Source organism: Cervus canadensis, chromosome 7 (genome assembly GCF_019320065.1).
Source record: "Cervus canadensis isolate Bull #8, Minnesota chromosome 7, ASM1932006v1, whole genome shotgun sequence".
Classification (NCBI taxonomy): Eukaryota; Metazoa; Chordata; class Mammalia; order Artiodactyla; family Cervidae; genus Cervus; species Cervus canadensis.
The window spans coordinates 13700083-13718734 of NC_057392.1; the positions used below are offsets into that span (position 1 = coordinate 13700083).

Here is an 18652-nt window from a genome sequence, read left to right on the forward strand (position 1 = left end):
CAGGCTCCCTCAGACCCAGCAGCAAATTCAGGTCCCTGCCTGGCACCCCTCTGCCCCCGAGCATGGTGTTCATAAGTTGCTTGACCTTGACCACATTGCTTCCCTTCTCTGCATCTTATTTTCCATGCACTGGCTTGGGCTGTAACTTGCTGATGTGCTAGAAAGGGACTGTGGGCACATTCAGTTCTCACACATGTTGGCCATACGTGCTCTGGATGTTCCCTGCGTCTTGGTTTCCCCATCTGCCAGAAAGCTGGTAAATTAAAAAAAAAAGAGGTTTTTGGTTAAAAATCTTAAAGGGTGCTCCAAGCTAGCGTTGGATGACACCCTTTGGGCTTTTTTATTGGATGACAGCTTCTGGGCTAATTTATGCCTTCAGTACCCAGAAAGGCTCTTGCAGTCCCCAAGGTAACAAAATGGACCTAACATCCACTGCATTTAAGTTTAACCCTAGAGAAATGAAGTCACCAAAACCCAGATCCTGCAATGTGGGGACACACCTCGAGGAGAGAAGGGGAAGCGGTGAGCTGAATGCAGCCAGTACTGTGCACATTCCCATGCTCACTACACTGAGTTCTCAACTTGACCTCAGTAAGTAGGATCAAGGCTGACATGCACTGCCATTAGGGCTGTTCACTGCACAACTCCAGGAGTATCATCACATGGCCTGTGACCACCCGTTCTCCCTTGTGTGATGGAGTCCTGAGAGCTGCATGACTTACTTAAGTCTCCTGTCCAGGAAGTGGCAGATTTGGAATGAGAAGTCTTCTTCTGACTCCAAATCCAGTGACTTATCTAGGACCCACCCTGTCTCCTAACACCCAGAAAACAGGGTACCTGCACAAGGTCACACATGCAGAGTTAAAAAACCTGGTCACTTACTGGAACATTCTATGTGCTCTTTCCTATTTTCCCCCTTCTACTTTTTCTATTTAAAATGACATGGAAAGTATTTTATGAATATCAATGTTGAGTATATGATTATCAGGTTAAGTAACCAATTAGATCAAGTAAAGGCTGGCAGTGCCTCTTGTTTATTTAGACGAGGCTTTCTTGCTGTGAACAGAAAGCACCCTTTCTTGGCATACCCTGAAGGCCCATGGTTCCCACTAGTCTGCCTTATAATGACATCCTCCTAAAATAGGTGATGCTAATGGGCCCCAGGAGCTGCAGGAATTCCAGGATGGATCATTCAAGAATGAATGGAGGGCTTAAGCCACAAAAATTGTTTGCAAGGGTGCCACGTTTAGGCACTGTTACTCTATGAAATGGTGACACTCTGTGGTCAGGGTAACTTCAGATTTCTCTGACTGAAGATATTTACAATACGGTGCAGAGTCCAGGGAGGGGTGGATGAGGAGGACGTATCTTGACGCCAATATCTCCAAAGACCCACAGACAAAAGACTTTTGGGGGAGAAATCCCAAGCATGTCCTAAATAATTTATCAAATGATAAATGGCTATTAGCTCATCACACTAATAAAAATCCAACTTACTGTTAAAATAGATTAAAAAATACAGATGGACACATGGGGTTGGTACTTAAGGAAGGCTTAAAAGTTATCTAAAAATGAAAAGAAGGCAAAATGTATTAGCAACTTAATCCTCTGGCTAATAAAATAAGTTTATTTATATATACATGATAGCTGAATTCTGTGTATAAGGAAAAATAAGTCATACATCCCACATATGTATATATAACATATGTATCTCTGATTACATATATTATATATAAATTCTACTTTACAAACAGATTTCTTTCTCTATATACACACACATTGATATTTTAAATGCAATCACTGACAGAAATATATGATAAGGTTGAAAGATCAGACAGCAATGAACTGGGAAATGAGTCTCAGAGCAACATGTAACCTGCTTCCTTGTGGGTTGAAGAGTCTTTGAAGAGAGACAATCACCAAACTCATGTTAAGTACATTCATATGACATTAAGAACACACAAGTTTAAAGGCCATTTTTTCAAAAGGAAGATGTAGGAAAGGAAAAAGTTGTGATAAAAAGACCACAGCAATAACACGAACATATGACTCAACATTCAAGTTCAGGTCCCAATCTGACTATAAGAACATCTATAATCAAAATATACTATCAAACTATCTTTCATTTAGAGAAAGGAAGTGTCAAAGCAGTTATCTTCTCTATCAGCCACTATATATTAGGGGAAAAAATGGATAAGCAGCCATCTCTGGAAGCCCTTCTCCTGTCTCCGGGGGTCTGAGCCTTGTTGGTTTGTGGACCCAGGGGTGGGGGTGGGGCAGCGGGAGACCACCCAGGGAGAGACCAGCGAGAGGTGAAGACCCCTGGTGACCCCCAGGCAGGTCTGCAGCGCCCAGCACAGATACAGTGATGTCTTCTGAGAGATCCGCCTTGGCAATCTTGTTATTTTAAGATCCTGGGAGGAAGGTTTAGAAAACTACAGCTCCACACTCCAAGGCTTCATCCACAAACACGTTCCTCAGGGGTGTGATGCGATTGTCTTTTGAGAAAACAAAGGTGAACCCCCAAACACTGGATCCTTGAGGAAGGGCAAGCATTTCAAAGCTCCGGGGCTGGGATCCACATCCAAACCGTCTCCAGAGAAAGGCACTGTGTCTAATGCATTTGCGGGTGGTGAGAGAATGTGGGGATACACTTGGAGGGGAGCCTCCTGCTGGCGGAGGGGAAAGTAGTCCTGTTGTTAGCACAGTGGGGCTCCCTGCGGGGGATGTCAGGGGCGTGGCCTGAGGACACTGAGGTCCTCTTCCGCCTCCACACTCCAGCCTTTGTCCACACCTCGGATGGAATTACCCTCGACAGCGAGGGGTGCCGTCACAGGGCCCAGGGCTCCCTCTTCCTTGTCCGCCAGCGTCCTTCTAGGTGCCCAGTTCCCGTCACTGAAGTGCGGATGAGGGGACGGACATGGGGTCCTTCACATTGAATCCAGAGGAACTAGAGCTGTAAGAAGCCTCCGAGGGCCTGCACTTGGCCATTTTAATATCCGCTTATACAGGCCAGTCTCTTCTCTCACCTGCCTGGGGCTGCTGGGACCCCCACGTACAAGGACAGTTATTAAGAGAAGCAATCAATGCAACTGCTTTGCTTAGAAATACCTTTATTTTATAAAGGCCATGGATTGTTCCGCCAAGATTTTTTTTTTTTTTTAAACCACACTTATAAAAAAGATGTTGACAATTCTTAGGAAAAAAAAGCTGCTGAAAATGTTTCTCATCAAGTCAGGGTTACACAAAGATTATATTTATAATATATATTTGTATATTGATAAGTTAGAGATGAAAGGTAGGGACCGGTAAAGCGAGGGCTGCTGCAGTTAGATCTCCGATACTTGATCATTTCCCACAAAGAGCGTTTCTTGGCAGAAGGGGTTAACGAGGACCATCCCGGTGTCTCTGTAGTCGCCATTGGCCGGGGAGCGGGGCTCTGACAGCTGGTCCTGGAGGCCAGAGGGAGGAGACAGGGTGAGCTGGGGAGGGCTCATCAGGTGGCCATTGTCACATACCCACCGGAACATTTACTTCCACTTGGGAGTGCTTGGTAAACATGAAAAAAGTCATTGAAATATAGATACAAAGTTACATGAGTTTCCAGTGTACTACATAGTGATTTGACATTTACACATATTATGAAATGGTCACCATGATAAGCCTAGTAACCATGTGCCCTCAAAGTTATTACAATATTATCGACCATATCCCTTATGCTGTACCGTTACATCCATGAGGCTTATTACTTATTATATAACTGGAGGTTTGTTCCTCTTAATCCCCTTTACCTGTCTTACCCTTCCTCTTAACCACTTGTCATCATCCTCACTGCTGATGCTGGGGTTCAGAGATCTGTCTGCTCTTTTTTCAGATCCTTATAGCAGCTTCCAAAGAAGAGTTCCTGCTTCCTGAATCATCTCCACTTTAGGCTGCAAGAGGTGGCGTTGCTCTCCACGCATGACACATGGTGTACAGCTTGCTGCCCTAGTGGGCAAAACCTGGCCCACGTGGGCCCCGGACTCTCCTTCCACCTTTTCCCCACAGACCTCCAGGAGGCCTCACCACTTTCTTTCCTGAACACACCCAACGCTTGCTCTCCTCTTTCTTCTCCTGAGACCCACCTGCCAGAACCTACAGAGCTCATTCCACCCTCCCGAGTCCTCCCAGAGCCTGGTCGGAATGCTGTGCCTGTTTCTTATAGCACTGGATGTGCTGAGCTGAATGGATCTGAATTTCTGTGTGTGACTGCACAATAGGTGAGTGAAAAATTCTGTCCATCTACACAGCCCCAGGAGTGGGAAAGCCTGGAAACAGACAACCCGCTCAGGTCATCTGAATGACTTGGCCTCAGCCATGGAGGCACATGGGGGCTATGCAATAGCAGTTCTCAGACTCCAGCCCAGGTGTTGACATAGAGCAAAAAAAGCCACAGTTTGTTCCAGTTCTACATAACGGAAGCCTCAGAGCCTGCAGGCTATTGTAGGGCAAAGACTCAGTGGCAGACTTGGGTGTAACTGGTTTAGGCCAGACCAGCTTAGATATGGCTTCAATTTAAGATGTCATGATTAATACTCTGAAATTTATTTTTAAACAAAACATGCAAACTTTTTTGTTTTTGTTTTCACTGCACTATACTCCCCCCAAAATAAATAAAAAGCTTGCGATTTTTGATGAGCACATATTATTTATGGGTAAAATAAGGAGAGAAAGGAAGAAAGGCCATTTGTTGTAAAATGTTTTCAGAAGACAAGACTTTCCTTCACTTATCTTAGGGGTGGACGTGGGGTCAGCTGTCTAAGAGAGGAGACCAGGGCGGCGTGTCAGTGAGGGGACAGAAATCCTTTTTCTCCGCTGGGCTTTGGGGTTAAGCTGATGGGGAGTTTGGAGCCTGAGATATGCTGTGGTTTTACAGTTCTCACAAGAGTTTAAGGGCAAACCACGTGGGGGAAGTTATTCTGTGTAAAAAAAAAGAGAAAGTTATGTAGAAAATAACTAAAACAGGAAGGAAAAACAAAAAGGAAGGAGGGGAGGGAAAAAGAAGAGAAAGCATGAAAAAGTTTCCAAATGCTTCTGGGCACCACAGTTCTGCCCACACAATTCTGTTTTGCTGTTTTCATCAGCCCAGCAGGGGAGCGGGATGCCAGGGAAACTTGCTTAGGCGAAGCACTTGGCAGCCTCCAAAGCTGGCAGCCTGGCAGTGAGCTCATGGCCCTATGACTGCGGTGGCTGTGTGGGTGGGCAGGGCCTCTGTGTCCAGGGGACAGGGGACAGCTGCTGTTACTGGGAATACAGCGGAACAAGGGGAGCAGGCCGACGGGGAGAGGGTGAGAAACCCACTCTGAAGCCAGCCAAGCTTGGCGCTGCTGCAGCCCCCTGACCCTGGCTCCTAGCAGGACCTCTGGCCTGTGCCCCCTGGTGGCCTGGGGCTGTGGGTGTTGTGCTCACCAGCACTGTCCTCTGGCTTTTGGTTTTCATTTACCAATTTGTAAGCAGTCTAGGGTCCAGGGGTACAGAGCCCACACTCAAAGTGGGCCAGCCCTTGGGCCAAGTTACCTGTATTTTTTTACTCACTGTGACAGTTTTCAGGAACAGTCCTGCCACCAAATTGTACCCTGGCCACACTAAAGATCAATGCCATTGTAAGGCCTGTCCCCCTGTCCTTCAGCTAATTTTTTTTTTTTTTTTTTTTTACTGAGCGTCCACTGTGTGTCAGGCTTTGGGGTGGATGATGGGTAGATTGTGAGCAGCGTTCACTCACGTGATGACCGTTTACTGAGTACCTACCAAGTGCTCAGCACTGTTCTAGGAGCTGGCATGGGGTGTGAGGAAGCCTCCTGCCCTGGAGCAGCATGGGTTCTAGTAGGTGAGATGTCTACTCAGCAGTCAACACAGAGAGCAGGGTATAGTGCCGGGTGGGGAGAAGTTCTGAACAAACACGAAGCAGGGTGGGGACAGAGCATCGTGGGTGGGGGGAAGGTGGGATTGTAACCTGTGTCGAGCAGTCAGGGAAGGCCTCTCTGAGGAGGTGGCACGGCAGCAGAGGCTTGGAGGAAGTGAGAGATGGAGGCAGCTGGGAGAAGAGCATTTCAGACAGGTGCCAGGGCGAGCTTACTCTAGGGACTGAGACCTGTACTCCTGGGGGGCCTGGCAGAGAGGGGAGGAGGTAGGCAGGGCCAGCCTGAGAAAAAACCCACTAGGAGGAATCTGGACTTTGTCCAGAGTGTGAGGAGGAGTCCTGTGAGGCTTGGAAGTCGTGACTGACATGAGGTCCTCCCTTGAAAAGCTGGTCTGGCTGCTGGGTGGAGGACAGACTGTGAGTGGGGATTGGGGGTGGGGGCAGACAGCGGCTGGGAGAGTTGTTTGCAGAGCGGTGGCAACAATCCAGGGTTCCAGGGATGATGGCAGCCCGGGCGGGTGTCGTTGGGGTGGGGGGTGGCCACAGTGCTGGTAGTGAGACCTGCTCATGTGGAGGAAAGCCAACGGACTAGGGACTGTTGACGGATGGGATGTGGGGTGTGCAGAGGAGAAGGTGGCCAGCAGTGCCATCTAATCATGAGAGACACCAGGGGGCTTCTGGGTGTTGAGGTGGCGGGGAAACACTGAGAGATCAGTCTCGGGCTGTTCACTCTGAGATGCCAATTAAATGTGTGCATTGGTAGCTGGGCACATGGGTCTGGAGCCCAGGGGAGATGGCCAGGCTAGAGCAGAACTTGGTAGTCATGGTGAGAAATGGGACTTAAAGTCATGGAACTCTCTCATAGAGAAGAGAAGCAATGGGAGCGCTCAGCCTGGGCCCTCCTGTGACTGGAGCTTGGAGAAAGGACAGGGGACCATGATGGAGATTAAGCAGGAGCTGCTGGGAGTGGGAGGGAACAGTGAAGAAATGTTTTAAGGAGGAGATGACTGAACGTGCCAATACTGCTGGTAGGCGGAGTAAAGTCAGTGCTTGAGAACTGCCCCTCGGGGTTAGCAGTGTGGGGGCAACTGGCTATTCTAGTGGGGGAGAGAGATTCAAAATTGCCATATCAGACCAGTGGCTGTGTAATCACAACGCCGGTACGTGCCACAGTGGAAAAGCACAGGAGCCAAGACTTGATGATAGGAGAAGGCACCCAGCTCGGCAGTCAGGGGAGGCTTCCCTGAAGAGGTGACGGTTGGACTGCACCCTGAGTGGTGGGTAGGAGTCACTGAGTGGACAGTGAGGGGGATGCCCAGGAGGGACAGGAGACACACCAGGAGACACACCAGGGGAGGAAAGAGCTTCTGCACAGCCCTGGAGTGGGATATAACTTGGTGCCACAGTGAAGTGAAAAGAAATCCAATGTCATCTGACCTTCGCAGATGAGGGAAAGGGCATGACATGAGGCTGGAGGGTTGGGTGGGGACAGGTTCACCTCACAGGCCCTGAAAAGACTTTGAACTTCAACTTACCAGCAATGGGAAGCTATGGAAGAGTTTTGAGCACAGGTGTGATGTGATCACAGGCATGTCTCTAAAAGCTCACCTGGATGCTGGGGGGATGGGTCTGCAGGAGGGGAGGGGACTGTTCCACCAGAAGCAGGCTCAGCCCCACCTCCATCTTTACTTAGCTGTCCACCACCCTTCTCCCGGGCCATCTCAACTGCATCCCTTATTGATTTCTCATCTGTCTTTCTGTCTTCTCATCCATTCAGCCATCCACTAAACCATCCTTCCTTTCCTACTTATTCATTCACTGATGATGACCATCAGCACAGTCTTTCTACAACTAGGTCACAAAAAGCTTAACTTTCAGACTCTCGGCTGTCCGAGACTAATGCACAAACTCCATCCAACTTCACCCAAGGCCGTGCCTAATCCATCTACCTCTCCTGGGGCACCCTGGTCCCTGCCCCACCCTTCTGTGAGAGTGGAAAGAGCAGTGGTCTCTGTAGTCAGAACACCGGGTTCAAAGCCCAGCTCCCTCATTGGCCGTGCTGGGGTTTCCTGCACGTACTCACCCTGCCAGCACTTGCTCTATGAGGCTCTCCTCCATAGGTTTCACAGCCCTCTAACTCTCCCCATATCCCCCTCATATACTACTCTCCCGGTATTATCTGAATGATGCCAAGGTCCAGTACCTTAACCACATCTCAGAGCCTGGACCCCTTGGGAGCAAGCTCCCAACTTCACAGTTCCCTGAACGCCTGCCACCAAACTGTCCTCAATAAACAGTTGTTGGCCTGTTCCCAGAAACCCAAAGTCCCAAGAACCATTCCCCGCCAAGCAGATGCCCGTTTGACAGGGCTGGGGCGGGGCCCCGCGGCTCAGGACCTTGCAGGTTCCTGCCGCCAGGAGGAGGCTGGAGAGGCGAGTGGGTGCTCCTCCCCGAGTGGCAGTCCTCCCTGGGGCAGCCCTTGGTTTGGGGCTCGTTACCTCAGAGGTTTCCAGGGACTGGATTTCCCTGGGAAGCTCCACGGCATGCTTGCTGAAGTAGTCCATGGTGATGGCGTTGTTCCAGTAGCTCAGACTGTTCTCGGGGTTGGCCGGCTTCTTCTTCCTCCGCAGGCAGCACACGGTCAGCAGGACCGCTGCAGAGAGAGAGTCCCGGTTAGCGAGAGGGAGGGGCGGCGAGCCGGGCCAGCATCGCGGAGGGAGGGAGGCCAGCCTCCAGGTGGGGCCGTGACAGTCACACATCCAGCCACGTGCCCCGCTCATTGATTCGCTTGTTCATTAGCTCAACAAATATCTATAAACGTGGAGCGCCTGCTTTGTGCCAGGTGCTGGGGACGGGGGAGAGAAGAAAAAGACAGGACCGCCCTACTCTCATAGGCTTTCCTCCTAGCTTGTGTATGGAGGGTGCACGAAGGTTAGACAGTATAGGAAGATAACTGTTCGGAGAAAAGGAAACACGGGGAAGTGAGGGAGACAGCCAAGGGGAGCTGCGGGAGGGGTTCCATCGTGAAAAGCTTCCCTGAGCAGTGACCTTACGGCTGAGACTGGCAGGTGGGGGAGGAGCTGGCCATGGGTGGAACAGGGGCAGAGTGTCCAAGTGGAGGGAGCAAGTGGACATGCTCAGGGGTCCTGAGGTGGGGACAGGCTGCATGCATGTGAGGAAACAGCAGCATGGCTGGAGTGTGGTTGGTGTGGGAGCGAGTGAGGTGGGAGGTGAGGCCCAGGGGCAGGAGGTTTGCATGGAATTTCGGATACCTGGGCATGTTGCAGCGCCAGGGAGTTCTCTCCAAGGAAAGGCCTTGCCCTCTCACTGGGAGGGCTCCCCAGAGCTCAGCTGCAAGGAAATGACACGTATGTGCCAAGCTGCACCTCAGGACTGAGGAGGTGTGTTCCCGAAGCGGGAGTGTGGCGTAGAGATGAGCAGAGCCCAGGGAACTTTACAAATGGGCCTTGATTTCCACAGAGGGCAGAGGCTCAGAGCAAAATCTCTAGGCAGAGGTCTTGGGCCCTGATAAAACGATTGCTCCGGTCTCATTACCACCACCATCATCAGAAACAAACAGCTGCTAACAGTCCTAAAGCATATGTATGTAGGGCTCCAGCACTCTAGAAACATGAATTCATTTAATCCTCCATGTAACTCCATGAGGTCGGTACTACGAGGGTCCCTATTTTACAGACAGGAAAATGGAGACTTAGAGAGGTGAAGTGACTTGCTCCAAGAGCAAATCCATGGCTCCAAAGTCCATGCTCTCAACCACCCATGATTCTGCCTCACAAAGACAGGCCAGATGCTGACATGGAAGCCTCGCTGCACACAGAGGTCTGATCCCGCCTCCACACAGCTCGACGTGCCGCCCTGCTTGTTCAGTCTCGGACCCTCGGGGGCACGGGAGGAAGGAGCGTGTTTGGAGGCTGCCGCTGAACAGAGTGAACAGAGTGGCCTGGACATGCTGACAGGAAAGGCTTCCAAGGTTGGAGCGCTGGGGTGGCCTGTCCAGGGTCTTAGAGGGCAACAGGAGATGCAGTGCCCCAGGGAGACAGGAGCCGTCTTGGGCAGAAGCCAGTCAATGAAGACTGGGCACCTCCTGCCCAGGCTAGCCATCCCCAGAGCCCATGGGGTGGCTGAAACTCTGGATCAGGGGTAGGCACGGTTGCAGTCAACATCCTGGGGGTGCCCATCATCTGTGCTGGCGGGTGATGGGCAGGCTGAGCCGTCCATAGTGGCAGTGGCCACCAGGGGGCAGTGGAGGCCTGTCTCTGCCCACAGCGGCCAGAAGGCTTGGTGGTTTTGGGGGCCTAGGCATGCCAGGGTGTGGGGGAACTGCAAAAGTTGGCATCCACACAGGCTGAGACCTCAGGGCCCAGAGCCCAGAGCCTTGCAGGCTGACTGAGGAATTCTGTAGCTCTTTCCAGCTGCTGGCCTTGCTGGCATCTCTGTCTGAGAAAGCTTCCAGGCAAGATCAAGAGATTGGGCAAGTTTCCATTCCATCCAATCTGCTTTGATCAAAAAGTCTTCTACTTTTCTTACCATTCTTCCAGGTCTTCTCAAAAAAGTTTTAAAAATAGAAAGCCAATTTCTGAATACTTGAGCTCAAAGACATTTTTAGATCTGCTGGTAGAGATTCTTTCAAGCTTTGTGGGTTTCCTCCCTTACTTCCAAAGAGCCGTCTCTTCAACTGGTTGAAGGAAGAAGGGGTGAGGAGAGAGGCTGCAGAGTCAGCCTGAAAATCTGCTAATTTAGGGCACACCTACCTGTTCTATAGAGGAGAAGACTCTGACGTGGAACCCAGCTTGCCACAGGTCACAGCAAGTGGCAAGGCTGGGGCAAGGCCCTGGTCCCTTCCCCTCTTTTCTGGAATTTTTATTCCTCATTGTCACTATTACTTTTCACCCTGCTCCTGGGACTGGAATGGTGAAGCAGCCCAGGGGAATTCAAGTCCGGGAAACCCAAGCCATAGGGTGAGGGCTAGGCTGCATGAACCACTCCCACCCACCCCACTCCACCCCCGTCCACTAACCTAGGTGTGTGCAGGTTGCAGAATCCAGGTCCTCTGGATGCCAGGCCAGTGCCCTCTGAGCCCACACTGCCCCTGCTCCAGGGCCTGGGCCTGGTTAGGACACACAACCAGGATCCTGCCCTGCGGGAAGGGCTGGGGGTTGGAATGGGGAGTTCTGTTCCTCATTTTCTCCTCCTCCCATGTTGTTAGCGCTGCCAGCCTGATTACACGTCTATCAGGGAATTCTTGGTGCTTCTCAAACACCATTTCACTTACACACCAGAAGCCAGCCTGGCTACACTTCCTGTAAGCATGGCTTAGAGTCCAAAAGACCTGAGTTCAAGTCTGACTCGGCTGTGTATTACACTAGGCGTCACTTCATCATGCTGATCACTATAGACTCGGCAGGGTTGTAAGGATCATGAATGCCAAATGCTGAGAGCATGGCCTGACACACAATAGGTGCTTCACTAATATGAGTTTCCTTCTTGTTCTCACATCATCCTTAAAGGGAGACCCTGCAGGAAAAATGGGGCTGCATGACTGTTGCGTGGTTCAAGGCCAAGGGTTAGGTTAGTACTTCCATTATTTGGGGGTCTGAACTTTCATCTCCGAAAGAAAAGTTCAATCAAATTTGTGGCGTCTCTATTTTATTCCCAGGTGCTCTCCAGTCTGATTTAACTCACAAAACGGCTGCCTGAGGAAGGTGCTGGCACTCCTGCCATTCACAGCAGAGGCAACTGAAGTTGCCTAAACTTCTAAACCACACAACTCTGCAGACTCAGATGTGAGCCGCGCCCTCTCCCATGTCACCAAAAGCTTCAACTGCTCTGTTTCTCCAAAGGAAAATGCTGCCAAGACCCTTGAGGAGGTCAGTGGGATCCCTATTTCCTCTAGTTTTGAAACTGGAATGAGAGTGAAGCAAGCTCTCCCAGCTTCTCCAGCACATCAGCAGGGAATCAGCCGCAGCTTGTCAGAGGGACGACAGGAAGGAGGAGGGTCGCTGACGTGAAGATGGAGCCTGGGTACTGTGCTGATGTTTCTGGAAGGGGCCTCATTTCAGGGCTGGGACCTGCTGTATGATGGGAAATGGAAACGGAAGCCTGCAGGACCCTGAGGGAGGGTGCTTTGAAAACACCTGCTGAGGGTGCTCTCCATGGGCAGTTGGAGAATGTGTGGCAAGTCCTGACAGTGAGATGAGCATCGTCACCCTCTGACCGTGTCCTCACTGGGCACCTCCCCACGGTAGATGCTGTGATGGAGCCTCAGATGCATCTGCTGTGCGTGACAAGGCTTTGGAGCAGCAGCTGCAGCCCCGAGAGTGCCTGAGAAGCTCTCTGCTGCGTGGGGACAGCCAAGGGACCGCTCCTGCCCCTGCCCCCTTGACCACCACAGTGGGTGTGCTGAGGCTGCTCCCAGCCATTACTGACGGAGCAGGTCTGTTCGCAGGACAGGAAACTCTTCTAATGGTCTGAGGGCTCCCCTCACCTCGAGGAAGCTTCCTCAGGACGGCCATCCCAGCCCTTTCCTTCCCAGCCCTTCACCTCCTTCTTCCTTTATATCAATACTTCACAGGTCTTTCCCCAATAAATCTCTTGCAGGCCTAATTCTGTTTTGGTATCTGCCTCCTGAAGGCCTTGAACTAACACAGTGGACATCAGTTCTATTTTTGCAGGTAAGAAAACGGTGGCCCAAGGGTTAACCTGTCCAAGTCCCAGGGGCGACTAGTGGGAGAGCTGGGTTTACTTCCAGGTGCGCCTGGTTCCCAAGTCAAGGCTTCCTGTTACAGCAGGCTCCCTCTCAAGCTATTCTGAGTGGTGCCAGCCCATCTGTGGACAATCATTTCCTCACTCTGGAGGTTGGGGGTGGTCAAGGGAGGCCTCAGGGTGTGGAAGGAGGCCAGGCTGGACCGGGTCACAGGCCTGGGGAAAGCAGATTTGGGGGCTCATTGACTTTCTGCCCTGGTGGATGGAGATGTGCCTGAAGAAGCTCCAGAAGGTTCCTGCAGGGGGCGCTGGTTGGGAAGCACAGGGAAGAGCTGTGAGTGTGGCCAGGACACTCTAGTCCAGCCTCGGGAACACTCCCGGGTAAGCCCGCCTTGTTCAAAGGCTGCCCCACCTCCTTCAATTGGTTCATAAGAGAAGACAAACCTGGTCACGCTTACTTTCCGTCCTAATCTATTCTTTTTGACTGCAAAGAGTATTTCTGATCCAGGTTTCTTTCTTTCTTTTTTTAAATGTAATAACTACAAAGTCACTGGGGTCTGTGAGCAAAGGTACACAGACACATTCGGATTTGAGTAACATTCACAGAACACCTGGCACAAGGATGTGTTCTCTCTGCTGCCCCAGTGACATTTGTGTACGTCTGGAAGGAGGCCAGCCTGTCCTGGGTAATGTGCATGTGAATGCTTACAAATCCTGGGTCAGTGAGAGGTTGCTCTGCTTTGCATGGCTCCCCTTGGATTGGTGATGAAAAATATCTGTAACTGGCCTCGTTTCCTGCTTTCACCCCATGTAACTCCCATCTCTTCCAGGGAGGCTGGATGAAGACATTCTTGACAACGAATGTGGTATGTGCAGGCCAGGCCAGAGAGACTGACAGAGCCACACAGCCGACCTCCTGATGGAAACCCAGAGCTCTGGCAGCCAAGGGTAGGGACCACTTCAGCACCAGACCCAGAGGCTTCCAGCAGGAGGCGGTGGGCTGTGCGTCCTGATGGTGGCAGCAGAGACCATCTCAGGAGCCACTCAGCTCCCAGACCCCGACCAAATGTGGCCTGGATCCAATCAGTTTCAGTTCTCAGCACATCGGAAACTGAGTGTGGCTGTTTCCAGTGTGGCTCAGGAGACAAAGCATTTCTCAGACCTGGCACAACATACATCCTTCCAGCTGCTAGAAAGGGTTCATGATCTGAAGGGCAGGTGCAAGTGATGACAGCCCCTCTCGAGCAGACCTGAGACTTGCTACAGTCACCCTCTGCTTCCACCAGAAACTGGGGACTTGCCGGCCTGCCCAGCAGCCCCAGAAAAGCAGGACCAGGGCCCGGACTACTCAGAAAAACCAGATGAGAAAATCTATGCATGTACTTTGCTACCAATGCAGATTGCCTGAAATATCTGGCAAACCAGCCAAAGAGGAAACGTCTTTGAGGGCTGGAGAGTGTGCTTTAGGATAAATGTAGCTGCTGAGAAGGTCTGACTGTGGGGCCCCTAGACCTGGCCAGGCTATGAGCTTTCAAACAGCACAGTGTTTTAAGGCTGGACAAGCATCTTCTTTCTCCATGCCCTTCTCATCAGGACCTTCACAGGGTCAGCGATGGTCCCACAGGACAGGGAGCTGTGTGTATGTGGAGGCAGCCAGGCTGGAACCCTGCTGAGTGAGGGCTTGGCCTGAGGATGGTGGAAATGCAAGACAGACACCAAAGGAAGTGGGGGCTGTGGGTCCCAGGGGTAATCTTCCTTTCTGAAGTAATATGCTCTCGCCCAGCGGCTGAAGGCGCCTGCCAGTGCCAGAAGCATTCTCACGGTGCAGCTCCAGGCTTGTCCTCGCTTCTGTCTTGGCTGATGTTATTATGCATGGTTTAGGCAGCCCATGGGTTTTCTGCTTTGCAGTAAAATTTGATCTAATTTCAAATTCACATATAGCAGAAGGGCTGGAGACATCTTTTTAGACCTGCAAACCCAGGTGGGTGTGGCCTGTGGGGGTGCAGGTCGGGAAAGGGGTGGGGGAAGCTGTGTCACACACTTCTGGGTCCCTCGTGCTTGAAACAGTGCTTGGCACACAGTGAGCACTTGGGAGATGCAGTTGAGTCAAATGGATCCTGCCACCAGGTCTGGGCTGACTCACGTGTGATTGGGACCCTGGGCAAGTCACTTCACTTGGTGACATACTCCCTACGGGTATGGTGCATCTGCTTTGTCTTTTTATTTTATTGCTCTAGCTAGTCTGTTTTAAGGATGAATGATTAAAAATAGTAGGAATTCCCTTTGTAAACTAGAGCCTCTAGACACATGGAAAGAATGGAAAATTAGAAAGCTGTCTCTAATGAGATTACTTCTCAAATATGACCATTATTAATAATTTATTGGCTAATAGTGCTACATTTTCTCATTATCATTCTTCTGTTTTAGAAGTGGGCAATCACAGTTTTAAGAATACCTGTGTGTACCCATGACTGACAATAACTCTGTTTAAGGAAAGAATAAAATATGCAACCGGTATACATTTTCACTTTTCCCGTGCTGGGTCCTTGAGCAGACTGGATTCTCCCCAACATGGAAAGTTTGCTTTGCTTATCAACTAGAAGGAGACAGGGAGCTGGGAGAGGCAGCTCCTGGAAGGAATCCAGACTCCAGATTAAAAAGGATTTTGTCAGAATACAATGCCAAGCAGACATCAGGTTGATGTTAAAGGCACACAGCTCCTGTGCTGATGTTCGATTGACCCATAACATGAAGACAGGCTGGGAGACCTGGCTGCATAGCCTCTTCTGGGAAAGTTTCTGGGGCTTCGTTCCCCTTGAGATCAGGCTGAGCCCATGGTGTGACCTGAGGACCTGATGCCAGAGCAGGTTGCCTGAATGTGACTGAAGTGTCTGAACAGAGGAACTGCCACGCGCGCTCCTCTGCCTCAGCCGGGCACGGGCAATGCCGTGCTTCCTCTGGGAGCAGGCATGAACTGAGGCCACTGCGGGGGTAGCTAGGGGCAGGACCAGGGCCAGGTGGCCCTGTGAAGAGACTCAAAGGGACAGGGACGACAGCTTGGAAAAGAAAGGCCTGCCCTTGAGAGCGGTTTCATGTACCTCAGGGTTAGTGGATGGACTTGTTTTGTGTGGTTTCAGAGGACAGAGGTTAGAACCAGAGTGTAACTTACAACAGCGAAATTACAAGGCCCCCAGGAGAGCTGGAAACAGTCACAGGAGAAAGGGGCTGATAAGTGGGGAGCACAGGGGTTTCTCACCCCTGAAAGGACTGAGGGGGCACCTGGATGATGTCTGTGTGTGTGGTGGGGCTGGAGGGAGGGCAGGCACAGTAAGGATTCCTGTGAGGCCATCAGAAGAACTCTAAGAATTGAGATCAGGTGCATGGGGGAGACATGAAGGCAGCCCTGGGTCCCGAGTGATTGCACCAGTTTCTTTGTGGAGACGTCAGGGAGGAAGAGGGCTTCCCCAGTGGCTCAGACAGTAAAGAATCTGCCTGCAATGCAGGAGACCTGGGTTCAGTCCTGGGTTGGGAAGATCCCTGGAGAAAGGAAATGGCTACCCACTCCAGTACTCTTGCCTGGAGAATTCCTTGGACAGAGGAGCCTGGTGAGCTACAGCCCAGGGGGTTGCAAAGAGTCAGACATGACAGCAACTTAACACTTTCGCGGCACTGCAAAAGGAAGGAAGAAGCCCCTGGAGTTTTCAATACAGGAGTGATGGTGGGGGTGGTGGTGGCAGCAAGGGGGCGCTGGCGGCCCGCTATTGTTGTGGTCTAGGGGAGTCCTTCCCCATGTATCCAGTGGGGGCAAAGGCAATGACAAGATCCACAAAGCACCACTTCACACCACTCATGGACAAACAAAATGGGAAGGAGCCACAAAATAGCTAAATTCACATGTAACTTGTAAACCTCAGTTATAAGAACTGTTTTTGTCAGGGCTAATAGAACTTCCTGCAAAATCAAAACTTCATCTTTTCTTCTTTCTTGGGGGAAGACAGGAGGAGAAGAAAAGAGCAGCAGTAAGGGCGATGGAAGAGAGGTGGGGAGGAAGGCTCCAAGGGCTCTGCTACTTGGAGGCTGTCGGTTTGGAAGCACCAGCTCTCCCCTTGCGGGGTATTGGTGTCACGTGGCTAAAGAAGAGCGCAGGCAGGGGAGTGTCATGACATGAGCCCTGGGCTGGAAGACGGGTGCTCTGAGCTCACGTTCTAACTCTGCCTCTCATGAGCTCTGGGGTCCTGGGGAAACCATGTCCCCTCCCCAGCCTGGTGTTTCTTTCTGCAAAATGCAGAGTTGGACTTGACTCCCAGCTCTGAGGAGTTGTGCCTTTATGATCAGTGGGCATCTGAGCCATGGCCTGATGAGCTAGGGACCAGGAGTGGGATAACCTGGGATTCTTGTTCTGCTGCCTTCTCTCCTGGGGTTCTGGGAACTCTGCAGCCCACTTGATGGGGACTGCCCAAGTGTGGGGCAAAGGAATTGTGGGGATGGGCACGCTGCCGTGGTGGCGGGTGAGGGGAGAAGGGAACGTGTAAGGCACTTACAGCAGGAGGAGATGGGTACGCTGATGGCGAGGATCACCCAGGCGATGTCCATCTTGCTCAGGCAGATGGTGGCTCTGTGCTGGGGTTTGTTCCCTTCGGCCACGTGGGAAATATTCCCTGCTGTTCCAGGCTTCCAGGTCCCGGCGGGGACCAGACGGTTGAGGAAGTTTCCTGTGGCTGTGGACACCACTGTGGAGAGGGGACTGGGTACCCTGCCCATCATGGTGGGTGTGGGGGTGGCCACAGCTTTCTCCTCGGCTTGGGAAACAATGCTTTCTGAAGCCCCTGTTGGGTGGGCTGGGGCCTGCGGGGCTGAGGATGTTCCCTGAGGAAGCCCCTCGGAAGGGACTGAGACACTGGCGTCAAAGGCAGCCTGGATGGGCCCCGTGGTGGCTGCGAAGACCCCAGAGTTGGTAGCTGGCGGTCTGCTGGTGCCGGGAGTGACAGTAAGCCAGGAGTCACTGTGGCTGGCGCCGTCCTGCAGGTCACCGTGGGGGCGCTGGGAAGGCACTGGGGCACGCTGTTGGCTGGCAGGGGTGCCTGAGGCTGCTGTGGCATCTGGCTCCCCTCCTTGGCTGGTGAAGGTGGAACCACCCCCCTGGTCTGCCCTGCTAAGGCTGGGCTTGTCCTCCACAGGCACTAGGGGGGTGGTGGATGGTACCCACGAGGTCCTGCTGGGCGCCAAGGTTGCGGCCACTGTCTGGGGCTGTGGCGAGGAGGGGTAACCCCAGAGTGGGTTCCTCGGGGTGGAGGTGGAGGGGTCAGGCTCCACAGACCCTGTGAAGTTGCCTTTGTAAATCTGAAAGATTTTCCCCAGGGGACGCTTCTGCCCCAGATGTGTGGAGCTCTGGTTTCTTCCCCGCTGGCTTTCCTTCCTCCCAGCATGACCACTGGGTGCCGCGGGGCCAGGGCGTGGTGGACTGCCGGCTCCCTTTCGGGAAGACCCTGGGGGCCTGGGGGGCCTGCGGGTGGTAGCCCTGGAAGGGGCTGTGGGGGGATGGCTGGTGGCTTCCCCTGGCTTTGTCAGCAGGATGGTGGGCACAGTCTCGCCCGGGGAGCGGCCCTCTGGATGGGGGGATGTGGTTGCCGTGGCAGCAGGAAGTGGCCCTGTGGACAGGGGGCCTTCAGAATGGGGGGTGGATGCTGTCGCCACGATGGTGGAGATGGTGTTTGTAGGAGGGTGTCCATCTAGATGGGGTGCTGTCGTTGCCATGGGAGCTGTGGCCTGTGAGGAGGGTCCATCAGGATGAGGGGCTGGTGTCACCACAGAGGCAGGGGTGGCCACCACGGAGGAGTGTCTGGTAGAACTGAGGGATGCTGTCACCATGGTGCCTGGGGTGGTGCCTGAGGGGGAGACTTGAAGAGATTCCCTGGGAGATGGTTCCTGGGCAGCAAATACCAGTGCTTCAGTCAGCGCCACGGTCAGGAGGAAGCCTTGAGAGGGAGACAGAGAGCAGAGGTGAAATGCCCGGGAGCAGCTCAGCCCTGT

At 52.2% G+C, this 18652-nt stretch overlaps 1 protein-coding gene across 2 annotated transcripts in view; it reads right to left on the reverse strand.

Moving 5' to 3' along the window:
• Nucleotides 1–2192: 2192 nt before the first annotated feature.
• The window catches only part of TMEM108 (transmembrane protein 108), a 411372-nt gene continuing 394912 nt past the window's right edge, over nt 2193–18652 (reverse strand). For both annotated transcript variants that reach the window (XM_043474390.1, XM_043474391.1), the window contains exons 4-6: nt 17164–18597; nt 8398–8552; nt 2193–3452 (exon numbers count right to left, since the gene is read on the reverse strand). In XM_043474390.1, coding sequence (XP_043330325.1) covers nt 3330–3452; nt 8398–8552; nt 17164–18597 — 1712 coding nt within the window. In that variant the 3' untranslated portion in view covers nt 2193–3329. The remainder of the gene's footprint in view (nt 3453–8397; nt 8553–17163; nt 18598–18652) is intronic.